This window comes from Stigmatopora argus, chromosome 1, assembly GCF_051989625.1.
Source record: "Stigmatopora argus isolate UIUO_Sarg chromosome 1, RoL_Sarg_1.0, whole genome shotgun sequence".
Taxonomy (NCBI): domain Eukaryota; kingdom Metazoa; phylum Chordata; class Actinopteri; order Syngnathiformes; family Syngnathidae; genus Stigmatopora; species Stigmatopora argus.
Genome location: NC_135387.1, coordinates 22,367,423 through 22,394,147, shown reverse-complemented (window position 1 = coordinate 22,394,147; position 26,725 = coordinate 22,367,423). Strand labels below are relative to the sequence as shown.

Here is a 26,725-nt window from a genome sequence, read left to right as displayed (position 1 = left end):
CGGCCAATGAGAGAGAGAGGACAAGGAGGGAGGAGGAAGGAGGAGACGCAGAGCTTGGACGGGTGTGTTTTATGTGCCGCTGCAGCATCTACAGGAGAGCGGAAAGAAAGACACAATCCAAAGGAAAGGCTTGCAAAGGTGAGGAAGCGGCATTTTATTCAATATTCTACATACAATATATACATTATATTTCCATTATGTTTGTGTAAATGGTATATAGCCTGTCTGTGTGTGCATTAATGACTCCCATCATTGGTACAATAGCAGGTAAAGCATGATGGTTGCGCTCACACTTTCTCGTTGTCCTGCCCCACTTATATCTTGCAACGCACTAAAAGTGTATTCAAAGCCCTGAGGTCCAAATGGGCCCCATTCAGAACCTAATTACAAAATATTATTGTTATATCAAGATTTTGAAAAACTTGCCTATTCAAGTTATTGTCACAAGTGATTTAAAAACTTGAATAGGATTTTCCCATAGCCACACGCATACGCCCACACAAATGTTACACGTAAAATTGATTGAATGTGAATGGTGTTCATTTTTGATTTCTTGCTCTTTAAACAAATAGGATAAGAACCAAGATTTGTGTCCAGTAGAGGGAAATACGGTGTTTATCTCCTCTGTGATATAATAGTAATTAAAAATGATATTTCTTTTAAATTATTACTTAATAACTAACCAAATAAGAATCAGAAATATAAATAATTGGCAAATACCTAAAGAACATTTAATATATATATATATATATATATATATATATATATATATATATATATGTAAATATAAATATATAGTTATTATAATTTCTCTAATACAATACAATATTGAACGTGCTTTTTGAATATGCAAATTTACATTTTACACGTTAGAAGTTGTAAACATGATACCGACGACTGCAGCATACACAACATACATTCAATCCTAAAATTTTCCTTACTAATCATGTGGCATCTATATGTTATACGTATCTACTCATTCATTTTCCGAGCCGCTTATCCTCAAAAGGGTTGTGGGGGGTGCTGGACCAGGCAGGGGACACCCTGAATTGGTGGCCAGCCAATCGTAGGACAGTTGGAGACAGACGGACAACCATGCACGCTCACACTCATACTAAGGGGAAATTTTCAACCAGCATACCCTGCATTTTTAAGGGACGTTGGAGAAACACATTACAAAGTCTCACAATAAACCATAAAGTGCACACATAACTCAACATAAATAACACATGGAGTTTTTTTTATTTGCGTATGTTTTAAAAAAAAATCTGTAACTATGTGAGGAGGTGCTTTAAATCAGGTGTTGTTAATTTTGCAGAAAAGAACAGGCTCGTGCGTTTGAAAGAGGGCGGTTTGCCAATTTGGCAATCAACACAGCTGACTCCATTTGCTGCCAAAGACATCAACTCCTTTCCTTCCCTTTAAATGCAGCACATTCTCATCTCATCTCATTTTATGAACCGCTTTATCCTCATTAGGGTCGCGGGGGGTGCTGGAGCCTATCCCAGCTGTCTCCGGGGCAGAGGCGGGGGACACTCTGAATCGGTGGCTCGCCAATCGCAGGGCACGAGGAGACAGATAACCATGCACACTCACACCAATACCTAGGGGCAATTTTGAGTGTCCAATCACCCTACCATGCATGTTTTTGGAATGTGGGAGGAAACTGGAGTACCCGGAGGAAACCCACACAGGCCCGGGGAGAACATGCAAACTCGACTCAGATGGAAATGACCTGGATTTGAACCCAAGACCCCAGAGCTGTGAGGCCGACGCGCTAACCACTCGCTCCACCGGGTCGCTGCAGCACATTCACGTTGCATTTTAATATCTCTACCCAGAAAAGAGGGTAGTGGGAGCCGTGCTTGACTGGAACTTGGTCACTGTACTTGGCCAGTGTGCCAAAATTCAATCATTTCTAAAGTTAGTATTCAGAGGATTTGATACAGACTAGTGTCAATTAGCTGCCTACCTGTGTCCTGATTAAAATTCACCCCAAATCATAATCACCTGTCCCACTTTTTCAATGTGCTCTGACAAGGCATATCCTCAAAAATAACTCTGCCACCAAGTTGTCATTCTGCGTGTGTCTTCAAGGACGACCACCTTGGCAAAGATCAAGAAGGTATAACTTATATGCTAGAGTGTAGTGTAAATAAAGGATAATATGAATAAAAACTCCTTTCATCGCGCAAACTACAGATGTCATCGCTATTGACATGCCTCTCAACAGTGTGATTGTGGTTGACAAATTTGTAGGAAATCTTAGATTCAGCTTTCCTGTTTGTAGTGTATATTTTTTGCTTGCTTGGGTTTTCACTGGGTTATTTTGAACGTAAAATTCTGTACCGAAGTGTTAATTGGTGGGCAGATAATGGTCAAGATGTCCTCCATTTCAGTTTTTCTTTTATTTACTGTGTCCACAACCTAATCTTTGTTGAACTGATCACCTCGCTGCATTTTCCACTGTTGTCCTGACTCCTGAATTCCTGGCATGCCTCCCCGGTAACTTTATTTGACACAAACACCTTCCTAGGAAGGACTAAGAGCCACTCTGTAAGCAGCCAGTAGGATTTGTTTGATAGGTTCAAGATGGCTCTCAAAGCAGATCAGATGAGGAATGAGGTTGAATGAATAAAGTGGGGGTAAATTCTGAGGCGGGTGGTTCACCAGGATCAACTTTCTGGATTACTTGATGTGTTTGGCATTGCTCACTTCCACTAAATGATTGGCAGGAATTGTTGGTTTTTGTGTCACAGCAAACCGCGTGCGATAAATAATTAAAAACAGACTGAATTTTTCCATAGTTCTGGTGAGAAAAAGTGTCTGACTGAAAATATGATTTAAAAAAACAACAACTGAAAGCATGTGCACCAAAGATTCTCTATAGATTTCAATAATGAAACTAAATGTAGGTATTTAAAAAGTTTGTGAAGAGCTCATAGGGCGAAATAGCTTGTGAAGATCGTTGAAAAGCATCTATGAAGAACCATTGAAGAGTCTTGGGTAACTCTTAAGATGTACTTTGTGAAGAGTTTGCAGAGAACTTTCAAATATCTTTGAAAAGAGGTTTATGAAGAGACTTGGGAGGCGCTGGGGAATTGTTTTAAATTAGGCTTGTTCAGAACTTTTGAAGAGTTTTGGGAATTTCTTGCCAAGTGCTTTTAAAGGAGCTTTTGTACAGCTTAGGATGTCTATTGCGGACAAATTAAGTTGTCCTTGGAAAGAGCTTTTAGATGGGCTTTTAAAAAGCATTGGGTTCCTTTAATGAGGCCCTTTGTTTAAAAGATGTGTGAGGCTTTGCGAAGAGTTTGTGAAGAGTGAAGCGTTTAAAAAGCCAGTGAAGCGGTTTGGGAAAAGCTTTTTGTAGAGCTTCAAGAACACGTGCGAATGGCCTTGTGGCGAATATGGGAAGAGATTTAGGCAGCTCATTGAAAGTTGTGCTTCAGGTAAAGCTTTGTGTAGAGCTAGGTAAACACTTGGCAAATGGCTTGTGAAGTGTTTGAGAAAATATTGTGCAGAAGTACTTGAGAAGAACTTTAGCAGCAATTAGCAAAAAGCTTAAGTCGAATTTATGACAAAGTATTTGCGGAGAGATTTTACAAGAGCTCAGCGAGAACTCTGGGAATACTTTTTTGTGTAAGCAGGGTTTGCGATGAAATTGTGAAGTGCTTCTGTAAGGACTTGCGTAATATTAAGCAAGAATTCCAAAAATAAAAAAGTAAAACGCAGGGGCATAAATTCAGTGTTCATTTTGGAAAAGATTTTTGAAAGAGTTTGTGCATGTGATGATATTGTGCTGTGCTTTAGGAAGAGAACTTGCTACTCTTTCAGCACAACCCATACATTTCCCCTAAATGGTCTGCCGGAGTGTGTGTCTAGTACTTGTGTGTGGGGGGTCGTGTGGAGGTCCCACTGTAGAAAATGAAATTATCTCCATGCCTTTTTTCATCCATTCCTCTCTTTCTGCTCTCTGATTCATCATCTGTTTCTTGGAGTTTTCTTGTGAGGCACACTTATGCTGTGCAGAAAGACGCCTTTGTGTGGATCTGTAAGGAATGTTCGCGTCTTGATGTCGCAACGTCCAACCTGATCCAGCTGTTAACCCTTATTTGCTCGGACAAGCAGTATGCCTTTTAATACCCGCAGGTTACTAATATAGAATGCTTTTAAAACACTCACTCGCACACACAGATGCAGCAAAACATGCACTTACATTTGAATAATATGAGTACTTTTGTGACAAGCGGTCTGGCGCCATGACAAGAGGCCATTCACAAATCCATTGGGAAACAGAAGCTTGTTATGCTCAGAAATGTCTTCCTGGGCTTCTCGTGAAATGGCCCAAATAGTTCTGTTCAAGTGACATTTCAGAAGAAGACAAAAATGTTAACCAGTTTTTTTTCTGGACTTTATACCAAGAAGTAAAGCAGGTCATTGTTACAGTGTCACAACAATAATTTGAAAACATGGAATGAAATCTCAAGTGAAAATCCGTACCGAGTAAACTTTGACAATGCCAGGTGCGTTTTGACAGAGCTAAGCTACTTTACTGGCAGCCATTGAACACCTGAGCCGGGATGCTGGCACACCAGCTGGCGATCCATCGGCAACCAAACACGGCCCACCGTGGCATGCTGATTCCACGGGTTAGACCTTGGGTGGAAAATCACCAGCCGTAGTCATAACTCAACGTAGGATGGTGGTGACAATTAGTGTTGGAGTCAAAGGCTATTTTCCTGCTACCACCAGTTGACTGCCATTCACTCTAAGATCGTCGCAACAAGCAGGGGCACCAGCTGATTAATACCCAAGGGTTGGCTTCACACATTTGCTATTCTTCAAACTTGAGCCTTCCTAGTAGTCAAGCACTTGTCATCAAGCATTGTTGTTCGGTGGAACTGAAAAATAATGAAAATGAGATGGCCCATTCAATATGGTGAATGCAGAACGCCTTCTGTGACGAAATACAATGTCTAGATATTCACTGGCGCAGTATCGGAGCCAATCAGATGCTTGGTTCTGACATACAGACCCCCTTGCTTTTTTATTATCTCTCTCTCTCTCTCTCTCTATCTATCTCACTGCCTCATTCTGGCGCTTCCTTTTCCGTTTTAAAATGTCATTAAGTAATTATTCTAACTACATTTACTTACTTTTTTAGTAAAATTGAGGATTTAAAAAATATATGGAAAAAGGTCAACTGTTAATGTTAACTCGTTACTTTCCACGAATGGTGAAATGTCACACAAATGAATTACTCTGAAGCACCACCTGTGCTTTAGAATTTGGTAGACCAAAAGACATGTGGGCCTATATAGGTATACTTGCTGTAGGCAAAATGTAGAGCTATTATATACATCTCTAGGGTAGGGCACAAGGCGTGGGTAGATGAGGCATTTTATTGACGTTTCTAAAAGTCACATAACTCTTGTTGCAAAGCTCACGCTTCTGCCTCTCCGAGAAATAACCAAAAGCTAGTTTAATTTGCCACTTCATTTGCCCCAGAAACACCATTCAGATGAAGACATTTTACACAAATTGGCTCTTCTAACGTTGGCTTGAAATCCTAATTTATGTGTAAACCCTTTGCGATCTTTTAGTAATTCTGGACTATATAGAAGTAAATTTGACCTGAATTGACTTTAAACCCCAACCCATTGCTGCAATTCTTCCAGTCTAAGAGGAGGTTGTGCCTGTGTGTGTGTACTAGACACTGGGTGTGGCCATGCGGCGGGACAGAACTGGGGGATGGGTAGTAAAGAGGGAGGGGCATGGGGGATGGGATAGTGTGTATGCTGCTGCTGCTGGAGTCTGAGGTAACCATGACGACAAGGGGAATGACGAGACGGCATCCTGGCTCCTGACAGTCGCATGTGCTCACCAAGGGTTTTCTGTCAATACAGCGAGACAATCGATCAGGTTCTTTTTTTTTTAAAATTGCACAATGCTATACGGGCTGCAAGAGCATACGGGAATCGGAATCTGCGGTTGCGCCACTTAGACAGGCATCTTCACTCTCACAGACTGTCATAAATTTATGATGCCAGAAATGAGGACAAAAAAATGATGCTACACATAGTATATCAAAAAGAAAACTGTTTCAAAACTAGCACAATACTTTACTCACCTAATTTGGGCATGATAACTTTGGCCAACTAATTTTGTCTGGAGGGGCCCTTTGGCTTAAGTTTTCATATGGACTTCTAAAGAAAACAAAAGAAGATAAAGATGAAAAATGTGAAGATAGAACCACCATTTCACTCTGTGGAGGCTGTCTAATGCTAGCCACCATTCCTGAAATGAAACCTTAGCAAGAATCCTTCATTTCAAAGACCTCAAGAGAAACCTGTGTTGTACATTGTTGTTGTTAACAAGACAATTGAGAAGAAAATCAATGAAGCAAATGCTGGTCGCCGATGCGTTATTGCAAGGTTCTCAAGTCATGAAAATTGACTGTGTGTTTGCGTGCACGTGTGTGTATAGTGTTTCCTCTAGGGTTTTGTCTGCAGTTGGGGCAGAAATAAATTTAAATCAATTTAAATGTTTTTATTTTATAAATATATCTGAAGAAACAGCCTGGTGGATAGCAGTTTGCAAGTCCTCCCCGTATCTGCGTGCGATTTTTTCCGTGTTCTCCGGTTTCCTCCTACATTCCAAAAACATGCATGGTAGGCTGGCTGAGCACTCTAAACTGTCCCCAGGTATGAGTTTGAGCGTGAATGGCTGTTTGTCTCATTGTGCCTTGCGATTGGCTGGCCACCTGTTCAGGTTGTGTCTCCAGCCTGCTCCCCATAGTTGACTGCGATAGGCTCTAGCGCCCCCGCAACCCTTGAGTGGATAGGTGGGACCAAAAATGAATGGAATGTAGGGTATGGCGCAGGGTGTGGCAATGGATTGATACGCGAGAGAAGCACGCTCAATGCATGAGAAATGAGATCGGCGATAATGGCATTGCTTAAGTGCTCTATGGTCGCCGCGTCAATTTCCACTCGTGACGATGGAGCGACGTAAAGTACCAAAATGGGAACAACTGTGTGTATATGTTGACGAATGTCTTGTAAGGCCCGCCCACAGGGCTCCAGCTGCAGCAACTTCCCCCCTGGGCCGAGGTTAATAGAACCGTGCCTACTCTGCTATTGTTTATGCAGCCACATAGTGTCACTAATGACTGACTCCTGCATTGCCTCATTTGCCATGCTGAGAAACATAAGGTGGGAACTTGCAAAGTGAAAGAATATGTTTGTGTTGAAAATGCCTGTAAAGTCAAACTAAAAATGTCTTTAAAAAATTATACATGACCAAGAAGAGGTTCCATTGCATTTTGTGTGCAACATACATAGCAAGCCATCAAAGTGAAATATAAATATATATAACCACTGTCTTCTTATCATCAATGTATCCAAATTTTATCATAACATTATTCAAAGAAGCTAATGCGGCTTATTTTCTATTGCACTCAGAATTTATGGACATGCATGAATCTTCAGAACAAGGCATGTTGTTCTGAAGGCACCGTGAGAAGAGCTGTTTTGATGCTAAAAAGTCAGACGTGTGAACCCTAACCCTCGCTTGAAAGTCTTATTTAGAATCCTTGTTAATCCTGCCTCAAGCAGTCTTGTCAGCCCAATTTGAAGCCTTTAATACTTGGGGTCAACTAATTGACCTACATCACAAAACCCAATTTTATAGGTTTATATTGGAACCCAAATGTGAAATCTGGAAATCTAACCCCTGCACGAAACCCTTACTTGAACCCCACTTGAAGGGCTAATGTTAAAGGCAGCCCACTCAGTTGAAAAACCTGATTTGAAATTCTAAATCTCGCTCAAAACCAGAGTTAATTTTATTTTATATATTTATGTGTTTTCAAGAGGAAAAAATATACGTTTAGAGGCCTTATGCAGAGAAAAAAATATTCGCAAAGCTATTGTTCAAAGTCTGTCTGCTTTTCCTAATTAGCATTATATTATGGACAAGCATAGTACACTTGTTTTGGCACACGCACACCCACACCCACACACACACACACACACACACACACACAAAGGCCTTTAGACAGACATGTTAATCTCAGAGGTGCTTTATTAAAATGACACGTGTTCCATATTCATGAAGTCTGATGTGGACGACATCATCAGTTTACCTGCAACACACATCCACACAGTGTGGATTGGTTAGTATGGAAAAAAATAGTCATTCTAGTGATGTTAGTGTTTTATATTGTTCGCATTAATGGTACGAGTTTAGATGTTTTTGTTCATTTCACATTCCCATACTATATATGTATTGCGAGGGATTAGATAAGAGTATATAATGATAAACTTAAATTTAAAAAAATAAATAGAAACATACTGATATTTTTTTTATATTTCCCTTTGTTGTATTTTGAATATTTTAATGTGTGAGAAGCTCATTTGGATTTGAAATTTAAATTGTCTCGTAAATTGCTTCATACATCAAGTGCGGTGCTGTACAAAAGTCTCAGGTTACAATTAGCTTTGTTTTATATACATACACACATTTGTTATTCATGTGGTTGCTAAATGCTTTTCTGCTCTCATTCTCATCTCTACAATTTCAATCTTTCACTTATTATTCTTTTGTACTCTGACTCTCCACTTCCCCTGACATTTTGTTGTCTTTGTGTAATGCACGTGTAGGTGTGTGTGAGTGTCCATGTGTAGCCCCACCCCCCTAATCTCCTTCCACACCTCCAAATTCTTCCCTGCAGATCGGAATCTATCAATGAGTTAATTTCTCGCTTCGTCAGTCAATATTTTCCAGCTGCACCCCTATTTTTTTCACTCGGACCATAATGCCCCCTCCTGCAAACACACAGACGCAAGATGCACACACAGGCACACAACCTCAGGCCAAACACACACACACACACCCTCCCTGATTAGAGTGTCCCACCTGCTTCCTCCCCTCAGGCCTCCCAGCAAACCACCCCTCTGCTTCTGTGGGACGTCCCAAATGTTGGCCAAGGTGAACAGGGCACATTAGCTAAATCATCACATGTCAATTAAAGTAGTGTGTGATACGTTCTAATAATAAATATTTTAGTTTCACAAACATTGGCAACTAAAAACATGGGCAGACAAACTCAAGCATGTCATCAGTGTTGAACAATAAAGCTCGCTTGCACTTCTATTCATCATCGGCATCTTTAATGAAGCTGTTGTCCCCCGTGGCCCAACCCCAGATAAGATGAATTAAGGAATGAAAGATATTATAATGAAAAATAATCACAGTTAACATTCCTATGTCAAAATTAAGGGTTTATTTCATTTGTCCTGTGTTTGGATGGAAGTGTTTGTGCCTATCATTATACAAGTGAATCAAGGTGCACATATATTTTCATGATTTCTTCTCTGAAACAAAGGAAAAGCAATTTCAATATATAAATGCTCACAATATGTCTTAGTATAATTGTGAACCTGTTATTTGTGCAGTGTCCTGAGGAACCATTGTAGAGTTCATTTGAAACATTTTGTTCTTCAATGAAATTGTTGTTTCCATTTATTTATTTATTTTTGTTTACTTTTTGACTTTTTTTTTAATCCACTCTTCTTATGCCCTTTGTAAGTAAAGCACAGCTTTTGGAAAGCAATCCTTCTTGGTGCTTTTCAATGTCTTCTTTTGTCATTTTCTTGCAAAAGTCGAAACAATAAGAGTAGCATTATAGTATTTTTCACCTCATATTCCTTAGGGATGATTTTGGCTGATTCAAACAAAATACTTCAACCTCTCATCTGGATCCTGTGCATAGTATAAAAAACTGGCAGAGAAGATGGAGCAATGACATTTTGTGGTTTTTGTAGACAAAGTACTTTTGAAACATCACTGTTGCATAATATATATGCCCCGTGAGGTTGGATCTTGTGAGCTATAAGAATGTTTATTGAAGGGATTGTGTCTTTTCAAATTCCCATGAATGGACCCTCTGCCCACTTTGAAGTGCCTCTGTGCTATTTTTAGCAAAGTGCAGAGAGGATTTCCAAAAAGGGATTTGCACATTGCGTGTAAGGATGATCCTGTCCATCTGGAAGTAAAGTTCCATTTATAGAATGATACTGTCAATTTAATTGCTTTTGTTACGTGTATTAACATGTAACACGATGACCTTTTCCTTAGTTATTAGTATATTTCAAACTTTGGACAAAAATGTATATGATGAATTAAAGATTGAATCCTTAAATTGTCTTTTGGGGACCTCAAAATACCCCAAATCTTATCAAGATTTTCAATCTTGCATAACAAAGATTCTCGACAAAACACTGAAAAACTCACATAATAAAGCTTATTGTACTGGACAGTCGTTTGTCCTCATTTGTCTTCACGTTGACTGGCGCCCAAACCATATTTGTCTATGTGCCATGATTGGCTTGGGACCAGTTTTGCCAACTTACTCATAATAAGGAAATTTACTTTAGACTGGTTTTGTTTGTTGTGGTATACAAAATATTACCAGTACGTACAGTTAAAAACAGAACCAACACGGTGACGTAATGTGATTATCAGATCGACTTTCATGACCTTTCCACTCCCTCTTTACCCTCTGCCCCCCCAAACCATCCATCCTTTGTTCTATCCCCCCTTCCACCACACTTTTTTTTTTCCATACTCACCACAGAATCGAGAGAGCGACAAACTCCCCTAAATCTCTTCGTGACGTGACCAGGAACGTCCCGCATCGAGAAGACGTGCCTCTGTGCCTTGATGAAAGCCTGTCTGTCAATGGGAGATTGAGACATGCATGTGTCAATGGCCTTCCCCCTCCCCATTGTTCCCTTCCTCCTTTTCCTTTTGACCTTCCTCACGCCAGCCACGCCTCCACTGGCTCAGGGAGCCCTTGTCATCCCGCAAGGCTGTGAGTATCTTATTAAAAAATAATATTGCCCAGATTGAACAGGATGTTGCGCAAAATTCATCTTCAATCACAATTTGCTCTCGTTGTAGGACAACATGGTGATAGTGTCATGCATTTGTCAAATATTAAAGTTTGACACAGAGAAAAAAAATCAAGAAGAGAGGATGGGTCAGATAATGAAAGAATGAAGGAAGAGGGGCAGTTAGGTGTATAACAAAACTATATTTATTGCCTTAAATGCTTGACATATTTATAAAATATATCATGATTATATTATATCATCTTACTTCATACTGGTGAAATGAATATGTATATAAAAGATGGTATGGTGTGGGACCAAATGTCGCAATTACAGTGCTCCAAACTATCAATATTTTAACCATACCTGTAATGAATTATTTGTTTTGATAACAAAAGATAAGAGTGTGACAGAACATCATTTAATGCAATGAATTCATGAATTAATATTAGGAGATGAAATGTTAGTATTGCAACTGTATCCCTCTGACGTAAATGCTGTTTTATCAAATAATTGTGGTGTCAAACATTGCAACATTACGTATAGCATATTGTTTTCTCCTAATATTACAGAATCTATCAGGCTGATGATGAAATGTCAGCATCGGAAAGTATTGTATTTATCCCCTACAATACATTATTAATTAGGGGTGGGGAAAATAATTTATTATAAAACGCTAACAACATGTTGTTATGGAGTTGTTCATATCGCTTATGATACAAAAATCTAATTAACAGAATGTCATTACCTATCTTTTATTCCTTTGCTTTCTTTTCTGCCTTCCTTGCGGACAAACAGACAAAGTGAACAACAGTAAGTGTTTCTTCCACGGCGATGTGAAAGGTTTTATTGATAAAACACATAAACACTTTTCCCATCAAGCCAAAACCTGCAGCAAATCTTAAAAATGTGCACAGTGTGAAATCACTGACTTGTTAGTGGGAATAAAAACATTTGTGCATTTGTGTTTGTGTCAGTTTCACAGCCGCCCCTGCTCGAGGAGCCCTCAGAAATCTTGTATTCATACACAGCTTTTTCTCGCGATGACATCTTTCTGCCTTGTGAAGCCTCCGGCAACCCGCCACCCACGTAGGTCTCTTTCCTCTCTGACTGTCCTGTTAATTATTCCCTCATCCATCCATCTATTCCACCTTTCATCCAGCTCACTTCAAGCTCTTTGTCTCTGTTCTCCATACTTTCCGTTTCCATGGGTACAAATGCCTGTGCCTAATTCGATGAAACCACTAATGAGATCATTTCTCTTACTTCCTTCTTACTAGTTTCCGCTGGGTGAAGGATGGCCAGACGTTCGAGTCAGAGCGGACAGGAAGCGGTACGATAGAGGTCAGTGAGGACGAAGTGCTGGAATTGTACCAGGGGACCTTCAGATGTTACGCATCCAACGTGCTCGGGACCGCCATGACGCACACGGTGCACATCAATGTGGAGGGTGAGACAATACAAACCTACAATAACAAAGATTCTCGACAAAACTTTACTCCTTCTCAGCGCTTTTGGGAAAATTCATCACCAATCACTTTATGGGGAAACCTCTAAGGTCTTTATAGTATACCAAAAATAACTCAGTGGCAGTGGTATGGTGCAGAAGCGGTTAGCATGTCCGCCTCACAATTTTGAGATCAAGGATCCAATGAATGGCAGAATGAAGCAGAACGATGAATGACTGAATTGAAATAGTAACTCCTTTGCTTAATGATTGAAGTCAGTCCTAATTATGACAAAGGACAAGTGTGCTCCTACAAAAGCTCATTGTGAATGTTAATGATACTAGATGAATCACTGGGTGGGGCCTGTGAAACAAAGGATGCGTTTGGAGGAAATACACATACATCATGTGAAAGTCCATCATCTGTCATCACCTTAGTGTCAAAAAATAGAAAAATCAAAAGTTGTTTAACCCCTTTCCAGTTAAATTATGTATACCTTAAGCAGATTCAGCTCATACTATCTTGGTCTTTATCTATCTATATTTAATATCATTTAAAAAAAAATATTTTTCTAAATCAATTTTTAGATATGACTTCATTCATGAGAGCCCATATAAACTGTAACACATTTATACTCACACACTTAAATGACTCAGTGAGGTTGACTGAGGCCATCTTTTCTGTGCTCTCATCTCTTGTTGCCACGGTAACCATTTCCTGGAACCATAGTAGTGATGTCGTTGTGTGTGTGTGCGTGTGTTTTCAGCCCAGCCAGTCCTGCTGAAGCAGCAGAAGTTCAGCCGCCAAGCATACGTGGGCGAGAGCATGGTCCTGTCCTGCCATCCCCCGCGGAGCTCCATTCCGCCGCACATCCACTGGATGGACAAGAGTCAGTTTAAACATGTTAACCAACATAAAAATACATAAAGTACAGTTTGTGATGATCTTTTTACAGTCATAGTGTTTGGATTAGGATTTAGAATTTCAGGTTAGGTGAGCAAGATGAAATGGAGGTTTGAAATTCACGCCTAAAATTCAGGTTAAACTCCAATTTCAAATCAACTGCGGGCAAGAGATGACATTTTTTGGTAAAATTTGGAAGTTGCTCGGGAAATGAATGACCTCAGCTTTAAGGGTTTGATTTAACACCAGTTGGCTTAAAACAGAGATGGGTTATTAGTTGAGTGCCACGTCGGTTTGAACTCATTTTGTCCTGTCTCTATTTCTGGTTGCAGGAATGGTGCATATCAGGCAAAGCGACAGAGTGACAGTCGGCCTTAACGGCAACTTGTACTTTGCTAATCTGCTCAAGAGCGACAGCAGAGAGGATTACATCTGCAACGCCCAGTACACGGCAGCTAGAACCATCCTACCCGACACTGCCATCGCCCTCACCGTGCTGCCCAGTGAGCACACACACACACACTTACCGTCATTTCGCAACTGCCGTGCACAACTTATTTATTGACCTTTTAATCCAGCTAACGACGTCTCTCATGGCAAGCCGCCTCACCTCTTTAACAAAAACGGTTCCCGCTCATCGGTGATAGCGCTCCGTGGCCAAAGTCTCACCTTGGAATGCATTCCAAAAGGCCTGTAAGGATCTGTTTTTTTCAACATTTTTTTCCAACCAATTAGGTTTTTTCTTCAACATTTTTCTCCTCCTTTTCAGTCCAACTCCAAAGGTGGAATGGAAAAAAAAGGATGGCAACTTGGATGAGAGTAGCGGACAACCTGAAAACCACAACCGCTGGCTTTACTTTGACAGCGTCAGTCAGAGTGATGACGGCGAGTACGAATGTCGAGCTTTCAACGTACACGGCTACAGCGTACACTCCTTCATCGTCACTGTTGAAGGTCAGTCAAACATTGGCATCAGGGCAAAGATTTTATATTAGCTTTTAAAAATAAATGCCAAAGCAATGAAAAACATTCATGTGGCAAATAGATCAATACAACAATATCTTCTAATGAGCTGTGCCCTTTCGACATAGTTCTTTTACAAGTTGCTGTTGCTTTTGGGTCATCTTGGGTCAATTCTATGCATTAGGAAAAGTAAAAAAAAACTACACATGGAAAGCGTGTCACAGAAAACAACGCATTTATGGTGTTTGGCCGATGTAAAATGGTGCCTTGTTCATTCCCTTTAAAGCTGCTCCTTACTGGGTGAAAGAGCCCCAAAACCTGCTCTATGCGCCTGGCGAAACCGTTCTACTGGACTGTCTTGCTGAGGGCATTCCGACACCAAACATAACCTGGAGCATCAATGGCCAGCCGCTCTCAGGTATGGTCTCAATGGTCTTCTCCACCCTAAAACTTTTGAATGTGACGGCACAGGAGATGAAAAAGGAACTTTAAACATACCAACAAGGTTGGAAGAATACGAATGTCCAAGTTCTCAGTTGTCTTTGCCATCTTGTCTCCTCAGGGGTGTACAAAGACACACGCCGCAACGTGACCGGCGGCGTGTTAAGGCTGAAGGACGTCATGCTGAGTGACACGGCCGTGTATCAGTGCGAGGCCGCCAACAAACATGGCTCCATCTTGCTCAATGCGTACCTCCATGTTGTTGGTCCGTCTTTTTATAACCCTGGCTATGATGAGATATAGATCCAAAATAATAGAATGCTTAATGAATGAGATGAACATGGTCTTCCACGTGTCCCTCAGAACTCCCGCCTCAGATTCTGTCCTCGGACGGCGTCGTGTACCGAATCACGGATGGCGGTACTGTCATGATGAACTGTGAGACTTTTGGCTCTCCATTCCCTCATGTCAGATGGTGAGTGCCTTCACTGTATCAGTGTCAAGAGGACGATAAACAGCGACAGAGGGACATGTGAACTAGAGCCACAAAGCACCCGCAACTGCTGTTCACACCTAAAAAAACTCTCCATATGAAAAAAGGATTTAGATCAGATTAGATTAGATTGGATAACTTTATTTATCCAAGAAGGTGAGAATACAGACACAGGAAAAGACATTTTAGACATATTTATTTATTACCTATGTATTTAAGTGTGTTGCTGAAATATATATATATATATATATATATATATATATATATATATATATAGAGATTCATATATTCATATATAGATTCATATATATATATACATATATAGATTCATATATATATACATATATAGATTCATATATATACATACATACACATAGATGCACAAGTATACATAATGGAATTCATTGCATTCCAAAGTTACAAAACCAGCGTTCAACTGTTGCCACATCCTGTCATTTATTTATCTTCAACACAGCTGATTGTATACAGCTTCGCAGTGTGCTGGAGTCTATACCAGTTGACATTGGGCAAAGGGCGGACAATATCCTGCATCGTTCGCCATTATTGATCCACTTTTTATACCAGTTCTCTTAGAAGCCTAGTACATCTCGACAGATGTCAGACCATATGTCAGACCATATTCTCCAAGCAGTCATCATTATACTCACACCAGTGAACAATTGAGAATATTCAGTTAAGCATAAATGCTTTTTTTTTGCTCTCGTGCTCCATCAATTGCCTCAATCTGATACCGTCCACTTGGTCTAACATTGAAGACTGTGTTAAAGATTCTGTAATACTGTAAACATTTTGAATTTTTTTTTAAGGTGACACATATGGTTCTTTTGTAGGGAAGTGCAAGACTGGCCCCCACTGCTATCAGATCCCCGTGTCTCCCTGTTGACCAACGGCACGCTGGAATTGTCCAGCGTGAGTCCGAGTGACAGTGGGATGTACACCTGCTGGATCACAAACACCAACATATCCATCAATGCTCACCTGGACGTGTTCAGTGAGTGTCATTGACCTTAAGACAACGAACAAGAATAGATTAATTTCTTTTCACATTTAGGCTGACCAAAATTAAAGCACCCCCTTGCGATCCAACATGAGCAGGATTTTATATGCAATACCCTATTTTAGTGACACTTATTGTTATTCAAAATACTGTTTTGGCATTAAATATGATTAACCACAAAGCCTGTATCAATAATTAGCCTGAATTTTGGTGGACCAATACTCATACATGAGAGCATACAGAAACATAAAATCAATCAAAGATAATAGCTCTAGTGCCAATTCTACCAAAGAGAAATTCTGTGAATATTACAAGTATTTAAAGTTACACTCTGAACTGTTACTATTTATAGTTCTCTAATTCGAGTTTGAGCAAAGTATATCCTTCAGGAAATTTACAAACGCAAGTTTTTGTTCACTCTCAAAACACAATTATGTTAAATACAGTTGTAATGGTCATAACAATTTACAACAACCTTACTAATCATTTAATATTTAATCACAATAAATCAATAAAATATTTTATCTGTGTGTACAAATGAAAACAAGCCTTTTGTTTCCGGTCAGATAAGACGACCATCGTGACGGGCCCACAGGATGTGCGGGCACTCAGAGGGGGGAATGCCCTTTTGGACTGCCTCTTTGGCAAAGACCCCCGATTGATGCGCGTTCAGATTGTCTGGAGGAAAGATGGCCGAAAACTGCAGGAATCCTTTCCTGATGACAAGTAAGAACAAGCACACAGTAGCGTCTCTGTCGTCGGACAATTGAATTGAATTGTATGCTTTTATTGTCAAAGTATGATGAGATTTAAAGCTTTCACCACATAGTACACAAACAACAACAACCAGACAAATAAATAATAAATAAATAAGTAGTCAAAGTGCTGTCAGCAGAGCGGAGCGGGCTTGTTCCGTCTGAAGTCTAGTTTGAGTACCATGCTTTTGGTGACGTTCAGCGCCAAGTTGTTGAGAGTGCACCACTCGCTGAGTCTATGGACGCAACAACAAACAAACAAACAGAAACACTGTTTGTGTGCATGTAGGTACACTGTCTTTGCAAACGGGACATTAAAGGTGACTGATGTCCAATCAGAAGACAATGGAGCATATTCTTGCGAGGTTATTACAGACCTGGATCAGGTGACTTCCAGCAGCTCCATCACAGTTGTAGGTGAGTACAGTTTAGGAACCTAGTAAGTACCCCTTCCGTAGTTGTGCCTGCAATCAAAAAAAAAAATCTTAAAAATGTACCTTCATTTTTGTTAGCGATGATTATAAAATAAAAAAAGAAGCTCACAGTAGTTTCACATTGAATCTCTAGCTCATCCAGACCCCCCTCAGGATGTGACTTTGTCTGATGTGAAAGATGACACTTTGACCCTCAGCTGGATTCCGGGCCGCTCACACAACAGCCCTATCACAGGTAATGCTCACACCTTCCAGCGTCAATTCAAGTCGCGCGAGCCACCTTGCACATGTGAACAGAGTTCATCGTGGAGGCCAAGGAGGAGCAGCACTCGCAAAGGCACGAAAGTGACACTTGGAGATGGGAGGCGCTGAAGCGGGTGCCTGCTGACTTCAACCACCTGCAGCTCAGCCTGCACCCTTTCTGCACCTACACCTTCCGCGTCGTTGCCGTCAACCAGATCGGCACCAGTGAGCCCAGCCATCCGACCCCCCACCATAGTACTCCCCCAGCAGGTAGGAGCTGCCTTTATTATAGCACTGCGACCTAGACCACTTGAAATGTAATCGGCTTTAGGTTGCAAGGTGAAACAGTTGCTTTACTCCAAGTCTTTTTTTTCAGTACCACGCAACAACCCTACTAGTGTTCGCAGTGAATCCTCTGACGCGGGGACTCTTGCGATCTCATGGGACGTAAGTATGAATATAAAAACATGGATCTCTTAGTGCCGAATTATTGCTTACTTTATGGTACTGTTATGCAATAGTAACATGAGAAATTCCACACGGGAAGGATCGAAATGAGGAGTGAACAAAATTGACCTTAACACAGACATGCTGTCCACTAAAGAACAACTGTGCTGTGCAAATTTATATCCAAACACACACCTAAATTGTTATCCATTTAACATTTGCAATTTTAGCATGAACAACCACGCAAACATTTTCCTAGCAAATAACATCAAGATTACCTTTTTGTCAAACAAATCGGTTTTATTGACGTTAGTCAGGCTGTGCTGCCATTTTTAATTTTACAAGGCCGTGTTCTTTCAAAATCTCAAACAAAGCTTTGTTAAATAGGTTTTCCATATTAAAATGGATTCTCCTTTCAACCTCGCATGACTTCAGGAAATGCCGAGGCGATCACATAACGGCCAGGACTTCCAGTACAAGGTGCTGTGGAGGAAGGCGGGGGGCAAGACTGACCGCTGGAACCACGGCTACGCCAAGTCTCCACCCTTTTTGGTCAACGACACAGGAGCGTACGTGCCATTTGAAATCAAAGTCCAAGCCGTCAATGAGTTGGGCGAAGGACCTGCTCCAGAGGCTGAGATTGGACACTCAGGCGAGGATGGTACATGAACAAACCTTAACTATCATCCCATTTCGTAACTTTTCCTCCCTACTTTTCCATTCTTAATGCAACCGAGCCCAAATTCCTTGTTTCAGCTCCAGAGGAGTCTCCAAGCGGAGTGGTTGTCCGGGTAATGAACCGCACAGTCGCCTTGAGGTGGAACGAAGCTCAGAACGTCCGCGGTCTTCTTCTGGGCTATAAGGTATGAGGGGTTTGGCAAAGACATGTGGGCCACAAAGGAAATCAAAAAGAACCAGTAGTGGGCCGCAGATTTGGCGCCTGGGCCTGGGCCAACAGTGAGGACCAACTCCAGCATTTAAAGCAACCTCACACAGATCATATCTACTCAAAGCAAAAAAAGTATGATGTGGTAAAAATACTTTTACTCTGACTCTCTTTTTTCCTCAAAATTTACACAACAAAATGTTACTTGCTAGATTACCCAACTCTGAATTTAAGATATTTAGACCAAAAGAGTAGTTCATTAGCCCGTAAAACAAAGTGGGGGGAAACCAAAATTAAAGTAATATTTTTAAAATTGCTACAGACATATATTGCTGGTTGAGCAAACAAATTAGCATTGACCAAGCAAAATATATATATATATATATATATATATATATATATATATATATATATATATATATATATATATATATATATATATATATATATATATATATATATATATATATATATATATATATATATATATTTATTGTACTTTAAATTGCATTGGTCAGCACAACTGAATCTCAAGACCATAAACTAGATTAACAGCAGCACATAGAGGTAGAAATATGACTGGCTCACCATTAGTAGGAACAACACATCTGATTTCTATCTGATTTAGATTTATATCAAGAGGCTGGGTCCAGAAGGAGGACGTGCTCGGCGGTCCCCTTGGGAAGTGAGTCACCTCCAGGATGAAAACAAGCATGACGGAAGAGTAGACCGAACAAAGGAAGACGAAAAGGTGGTGGTAGTACAGGGCACGAAGACCGGCACGGAAGTGACAGGCCTGCAGCTCTTCTCCCGCTACACCGTTTCCATCACTGCTTTTAACAGCAAAGGAGAGAGTCCAGCTTCTCTGCCAGTCCAATTCAGCACCCCGGAAGGAGGTGAGCCTCTGGGAGAGGTCTGACTGAATTCAGGTGATAAAGTTATTTAACAATAAAGTCTCTCGGTGGTCTTCGTGCAGTGCCTGGCCCGCCTGCATCACTGCTTTTTGAGAGCCCTTCGGAGAACTCGATGCTTCTATACTGGAGCCCTCCACTCCAAACCAATGGAATACTCCTGGGATACAAAGTGCTGTACCAGCAAGGTAAGAATTCATTCCAGAAAGGGTGATGCTTCTGTGCAGCAGCCAAGCAGCAACATTTGTACTTTTAGAAGAATATGTATTATATAACTTTTTAAACCCTACATTTTTCATCTAATACGATCACTAAAATATCCGATTCAGGGTGTCCCCCGTCTGGTGCGTGTACTTATCTGGGATAGGCTCTAGTACCCCCGCGATCCTTGTGAATGAAAACAAAACTCCTGGCACAAAGATCATGGAATATACTAAAATCTTGCATCGCCCTCAAAATAACAAATCCTACCATTACTTTTCTTATCTTTGATCCGTTTATTTTTTTACTCAGTGAGACAGATCATTTTAATACCTGTTCCAAACATTTAACTACACCAATTTATTGTAGGTGATGTTGCCATTATGTGGCATGGCAGGAACCTTACAAAAATATGTTGATAGCCATAAACCACTGTGTAGTTATAACAGATAGCTGTTTAGAATTTTCCAAAGGAAAATATATGATGCAGTGTGAATTTTTGAATAACAAACAGCAAATACCATTTGAGTTAAGTGTGCATTAATATTCTTGGATTTTGTTTGTCATATGACTGATTTTATCGGACCATAGAGGTGAAGAGCCGAGACAGTCCTGTGCAGATTGAGTTTATTGCTGACCCCAACGTGACTCACCATCTGCTGGAATCTCTGGACCCCCAAAACTACTACACCTTCCAGGTGATCGCCCGCACCGCAGCAGGAGACGGTCAGCCTATCACCAGGAGAAATGCCACCCTATATGACGGAGGTAAATGCATGCAAATGTTTTTATCTGGTAAAATGAGTGATGAAAAAGCTATCAAACTTTTGCTCCAAAATATTTCTAACAATATTAAGCATCGATATGCCCAAAGGTTCAAACATATTGCTGGCATGACAGACAGGAAGTGCTCATGTGACATGTTAAAATGTTTCTTTTTTCTTTTCCTCAATGCAGTTCCTCCAGCAAACATTAGTGTCACGCCCGACAAGACATCGCTCAACCTCAGCTGGGTACCTGGAGAGCGAGAGAGGAACCATGGTTTTCATGTTGATTTCCTCAAGAAGAGTGGTTAGTGAAGGGGAAAAAATGCTAAATAATGATCCAAATAAGAAGTGCTGTTTTGGTCTCACCTAAAAAAAATTCTATTTTGCAGTTGGGGGTCAGTGGGAGGAATCGGAAATTGTGAACTCGTCGCAGGGTTTCTATTCGCTGAAACATCTTCAACCAGGGACTCAGTACCACCTTGTCATTATGTATGAGAACAACACTCAATGGGAAGCGGCATACTGGACATTAGGACCAGGTATCCGAGACATTTTTTTATTGGGCATATTTGCATCAAGAGATGCGCCGTGGTTTTATTTATATACAAGTTGTGTCAAGATTTTCCTTTTTTACACGACATTGACTGACTAATTTGCATTCAAATTTTGTTGTGTACCATGATGACAATGGTTATTCTATTTTACTTTTTATCTGCTTAGCAAAACGGCACTCTCAAAAAAGAAAGAACTCTTCCGCTGTGCCTCATAGTCAAGCATTAGTTCAAGATTTGGTAGAAGCCTAACAAGTTAAGAATTGCCATGGTTAAGATATCCATCTGAATGCATAACTTTTGGCATGTTGATGTCGGGCAAAACGATGGTGGACCAATTTTGTGCAATTTTGAACGTGAATTGCGCAAACGTTTTAGAAATGTAAAATACTAACAGTGTTGTTTGGTCATCAGGCCCATCAGAAGTGAACGGGGGCTTTGCCACTCGAGGCTGGCTGATCGGACTCATCAGTGCCATAGTGCTGCTCATTCTGATTCTGTTCATTTTGTGCCTGGTCAAGCGCAGGAAAGGTGGCAAGTATGCAGGTAAGGACAAACATGGAATTGATTTCTATTGCTTGTACTCCCCGTTAATGTGACCTCACGGTTTGTGGTCGCTGGTGCAGTAAAGGACAAGGAGGAAAAAGAAGTGGACTCGGAGGCTAGGCCCATGAAGGATGAAACCTTTGGGGAGTACAGGTGGGTTGTCGACACTCGAACTGAGGATTTTCCTTTCTTTCCTTTCTAATTGGTCCTTGCTTTTTGTCTTTATAAATGCTTCCCTGGTAGATCTTTGGAAAGGTGAGGAATTAAATGCATGGTGGTTACTGAGTGAGAAATTGATGTGGTTAGATTAATGAATACAAAATTGTAAGGGGCTCATTGATGCAGCCTCTAGGGACCACCAGTGTGCAAAATTTAGTTTTAGCCTCTTCGTGCATGGTGATTCTTTATTCGTCAAACTTATTAATGATTCTCTGCGATTACCATTAATTTCAGCAAATTACTGCATTTTATTTATATTTTTTAAACCCGATTCTTAACCTCTACTTAACAAATGAAAATGTCAGGATTTCAAGCTGGCTCTCGCATTCTTTTTTCTGAAAGTGGCCCTTGGTAGGATCAAAAAGTTTGGACACCCTTAAGTTAAACCGTCTGTGCTGAACTGGTTGGGGAAAAAATGCACCCACCGGAGGACCAGTTTGAACACCTCTATATACTAGTATTGCCTTAAAGATGACGAAAGTTTCTGTTGCTCTGTTTATTGTTGTTTCTGTCTCCCTTAGTTCTTGCTTGGTGTGTGTATACGTACATTAGAAATCCTCTTTGTCTTCTATGTATTAACAGAAAGCTCCAACAAAAACGGTACTTGGCCGTTTGGTCGCCGGACTTTTGGTCGCCGGACGTTTGGTCGCCCGGAAGGTTATTGATAATTACCATTTAAAATTGTTGCTCAAATTCCCGAAATACAAACTGCAAATTATTATTTAGTCATACTTAATGCCTTATTAACTATTAGGCTAAAGAAAAGCTCAAAATTTCCCGTACTTTCATTGTGTTTTGTTGGAGAACTTGTTAAGACCCTAACTGACGTAGCTTCTTAAAGGGACAACGCATGTACATACAAACTCATACACTCACACGTCGGCTCAGTGAAACTGCTCAGGGCCATTGTTGGCTTTAATTGATGCGTAGACTGTGTTGTTTTACCTTGTTTTGTCGCCGGACTTTTGGTCGCCGGACTTTTGGTCGCCGGACGTTTGGTCGCCGGTTGTTTGGGTCCGGGCGACCAAACGTCCGGCGACCAAACGTCCGGCGACCAAACGTCCGGTCACGAACAAAAACACATAAAGATGATGAAAGTTCCACAACTGATGGTTTTCCTTCCTGTCATCTCACAGCGACACTGATGAGAAGCGTTCGGAAAGTCAACCGTCGCTGTGCGGCGACAGCAAGCTAGGCAGCGACGACTCCTTGGCGGAGTACGGCGACAGCGTGGACATCCAGTTCAACGAGGATGGCTCCTTCATCGGCCAGTATAGCGGACGCGTCCCCGTCCCTACCGGTAACGAGAGCTCCGGCCCCACCTCCCCGGACAACGCGGCGCCGCCTCCCCCCATCGCTCCGTCCATGTCGAGCGTCCTCAACCGACCCAGCTAAACACACGCCCACGCACTCACAGCCTAAAATACATTCCACACGTTTATGCAGAAAAGATGTTTACACCGTTTTTCGCCTTTTCTATGCCACATTTCAATATACATATAAATACAGATAACACATTCAATTACCAAAACGTTTCACCTTGGAAATTTAGCGGGTTTTGGAACATTGCAAGATGGTCACTTTCCATTGGGATTCTTTAAAACACTTTCACATAAATCTTTGCCATTTTCACGTCGCGGCAAAAAGGCAGTGAGAAATCATAACTATTTGAAGTTTCTAATTCCCTCAATTGTCATTTAAAATTTCAAATGTAATAGAAACTATCATGTGAACACAATTCTTCCCATATTACACTTAAAAATATGAATATTTCATTTTTAGGGGGAAAAAAATCAACATATATCTTTGAAACCATTCACAACATGGAAATGTGTTTGCAAATTTAATTTCGTTTTAATTTTTAACAAACAACTGGTCGGTTCCATTGGGGGTACTATGCAATGACAAAATACTAGATCAACTCGGCTTTCCTCTCCGTTCCCAAAAATGTTAGTTGATTGAAGATCTGTTATTATCCAAAGTTGTGAATGCTGGTATAAATCCTTGTTTGTCTGTTCATGCCGACTGGCAACTAGTATAGTGATCTGGGATAGGCTTCATGATCCCAAGTATGAGAAATACTATAAACATGTAGTGGAATCGTGGAATTCAGAATTTGATTCAATTTGGGGCTGAATTACGCCTGTAAAATTCTTGGTTTATTTAGTTTCTCTTTATTTTGTTGCTTGTTTCAGGCAAACACTGCGTCAAAAGAAAGTCAGTCTTTATATATTTGCCTCAAATTGAATGAATGATAAGTGGTATAGTAAGTCCAAGTAACTGATGCAATTTTCTACTGCTTTTCCCGTGAGAATGCATGAATCAAACGATTAACAGTGAATTGTTTACCTGTCATCCAAGTTGCGTGTTCCAGACTTAACTGCCGATGTAGCAAATTTGCAAGCTGATCTTTGGTGAATTTCCACCTTGTTAATTTCCCTAAAAAGTTTCTAGCTTGAAAAAATTTCACCAAGACAAAAGTAGAATGACAGTGGGAGTACCTTGACCATAATGTCACGTTGTGTTAGCTTGAATGCGGTCATTTCCAAACACTTTACATGTGTGTCTTTGTCTGTGTCTCTGTGCAGCACGTGGCTTTTTTAAGCATGCGCACTATCGTTACGGATCTTATCAGAATGTTCTTTTTTAATTAAGAGGAGACATTTTGCCTTACGAGAGTCCCAACGAACGAGCCCCCTCTCCTCACTCTCCGCCCCCCTACACACTCGACAATTGTTACCCGGCACCCGAACAAAGCCAAGGCCCAGGAAAGAGCATGGAGTGGAGAGAGGGTCCTGAGTAGCAAACCTCAGGGGGCTCATCCAATTATTATTGCTCTTTGAATGTTCATACTACTTTAATACTGTCATGTTTGTCTGTTTTTTTGCGCATTATATTACGAACGCCTGTATTATACTGTATAACTCTATGGTCTTGTGTCACCTGAACACTGAATGCTATTACACTCAAGGCGGTGTTGTTTGGTCGCCTGTGACATATTGGGGTTTAGCGGCTATAGGTTAGAGATTAGGATTAGGATTATGGTTATAGATCAAGGGTCAATTTTAGGATTAATGTTGAAGGTTTAGAGTTGTGAACAGCATTTTTTTTTCATTCTGTCATTGAAATGAGGGCCGCTCATGTTGCTCACATAGCATTCATTGTGCAAATGTCACATTATCATTTTTATTGATGAAACACATTTAACCATAGAGTCATAAAAATGCTTTTTCATGCTTTTTCATTCATTTGTGCTCTTAGCCTCGCGGATGGTAAGGACGATAAAAAGCTCTGTTGAATATGGTAATGTTTACTAAGCTTGTGTTTTGTTGCTTTGTGTGGAACAACTCACATTTGAATGAGACAATTCACAAGAAATGACAAAAATCTGATACCAATAATGACAAGTTTATTAGAGAAACAACTATAGAAGGGTCAAAACTGTTTTTTTTTAAACAACAACAATCCGGCTTTACATGAGAAAGCCACGCAGCCACATTTACATACAATTCTAAAGTACATTTATTGATATCATTATTACAACTCATCTAATAATCAATGGCTTATACAATAGTATATCCAACATTAATCTAAAGTTATACAGAGAGGCAACTATAAAGGGATGGGGAAAAATCAACCTTTGTTTTACTGGCAAATTGAATCCCAGTTCTAACTCATGAGAGTGGGCAGCCATATAATTTCAGTTGTTTATTTTGACTTCCATTCTCGGAAAAACAACAACAATGTTAATGGGAATCAACATTACAGTTTCTCGGTATTAAAAACATAATTTCAACCATTTTAACATAACATGTCACAGGTGCCAAACTGAATATTTGATGCAGTAATACGTCACAAACAAAAGATCTTGTTTCCTTTTTAAAAAAAAAAAAAGTACAATAATTTACACAAATAAGTGGTCTCATTTCTTTGACATGAGGTGTACAAATTGAAATTTACACAAGAATGTAAATGCAAAACTGATCAAAATAGAATCCATGGGTAATAACATTGTTACATTGTAATAACAGGTGTATTTATTTGTTAAAATGTTGATTATTATTTATTTCACCAATCCAATTTCAACATCAAGGTAAAGGAATCACACTTTTATGTAACTCATACCTTTCAGTCATTTCTCACACAATTTCTGTTGTCACTCTGCCCTGACACCGTATGTCTGCCTTCTTTTTTATGCATAATAGAAAATACAAAAACACGGGAAACCGGTATTGAGGGAAATAACAAATACTAATACAGCAAATCAGAAAATAATGGGACGATGCTAGATGATGAGGAAGGGTGGGGTTGTACTGCACGACTGCAGTGTGCTAATGTAGCTGCTTGTTTGAATTGTGCGCTCTGCTCAAACTAGCTAACTAACCCGCCTGTCAACTAATAAACATCAACAAGCCTCCTGGCTTTTATTGTCTGTAATTTTTTTGTGTCTCGTGCTGATTTTTTTTCCCCAACAAAAGCATTAACCGTTAAAACTTTAAATGTGCATACTTGTGTTATTGCATTAGAAAGATTGTCCAAACATTCTGACTGCAAATGGGATATAATAAAAGCAGGCTCCCTCTAGTGTTATGACAAAGAATTAC

General features: G+C 40.3%; 1 protein-coding gene across 1 annotated transcript; it reads left to right on the top strand.

Moving 5' to 3' along the window:
• Positions 1-26,558, top strand: LOC144081971 (neural cell adhesion molecule L1.1-like). The gene is made up of 28 exons (XM_077608596.1): positions 1-138; positions 10,640-10,876; positions 11,873-11,984; positions 12,176-12,345; positions 13,110-13,232; positions 13,579-13,749; positions 13,825-13,939; positions 14,016-14,200; positions 14,496-14,627; positions 14,772-14,915; positions 15,014-15,125; positions 15,995-16,155; positions 16,728-16,887; positions 17,206-17,333; positions 17,484-17,585; positions 17,648-17,863; positions 17,970-18,040; positions 18,476-18,701; positions 18,797-18,903; positions 19,555-19,822; positions 19,903-20,025; positions 20,630-20,806; positions 20,996-21,109; positions 21,195-21,344; positions 21,771-21,902; positions 21,983-22,055; positions 22,146-22,157; positions 23,258-26,558. The coding sequence occupies exons 2-28, from the start codon at positions 10,759-10,761 to the stop codon at positions 23,514-23,516; spliced, it is 3,861 nt and encodes a 1,286-aa protein (XP_077464722.1). The 5' UTR covers positions 1-138; positions 10,640-10,758; the 3' UTR covers positions 23,517-26,558.
• Positions 26,559-26,725: the final 167 nt, after the last annotated feature.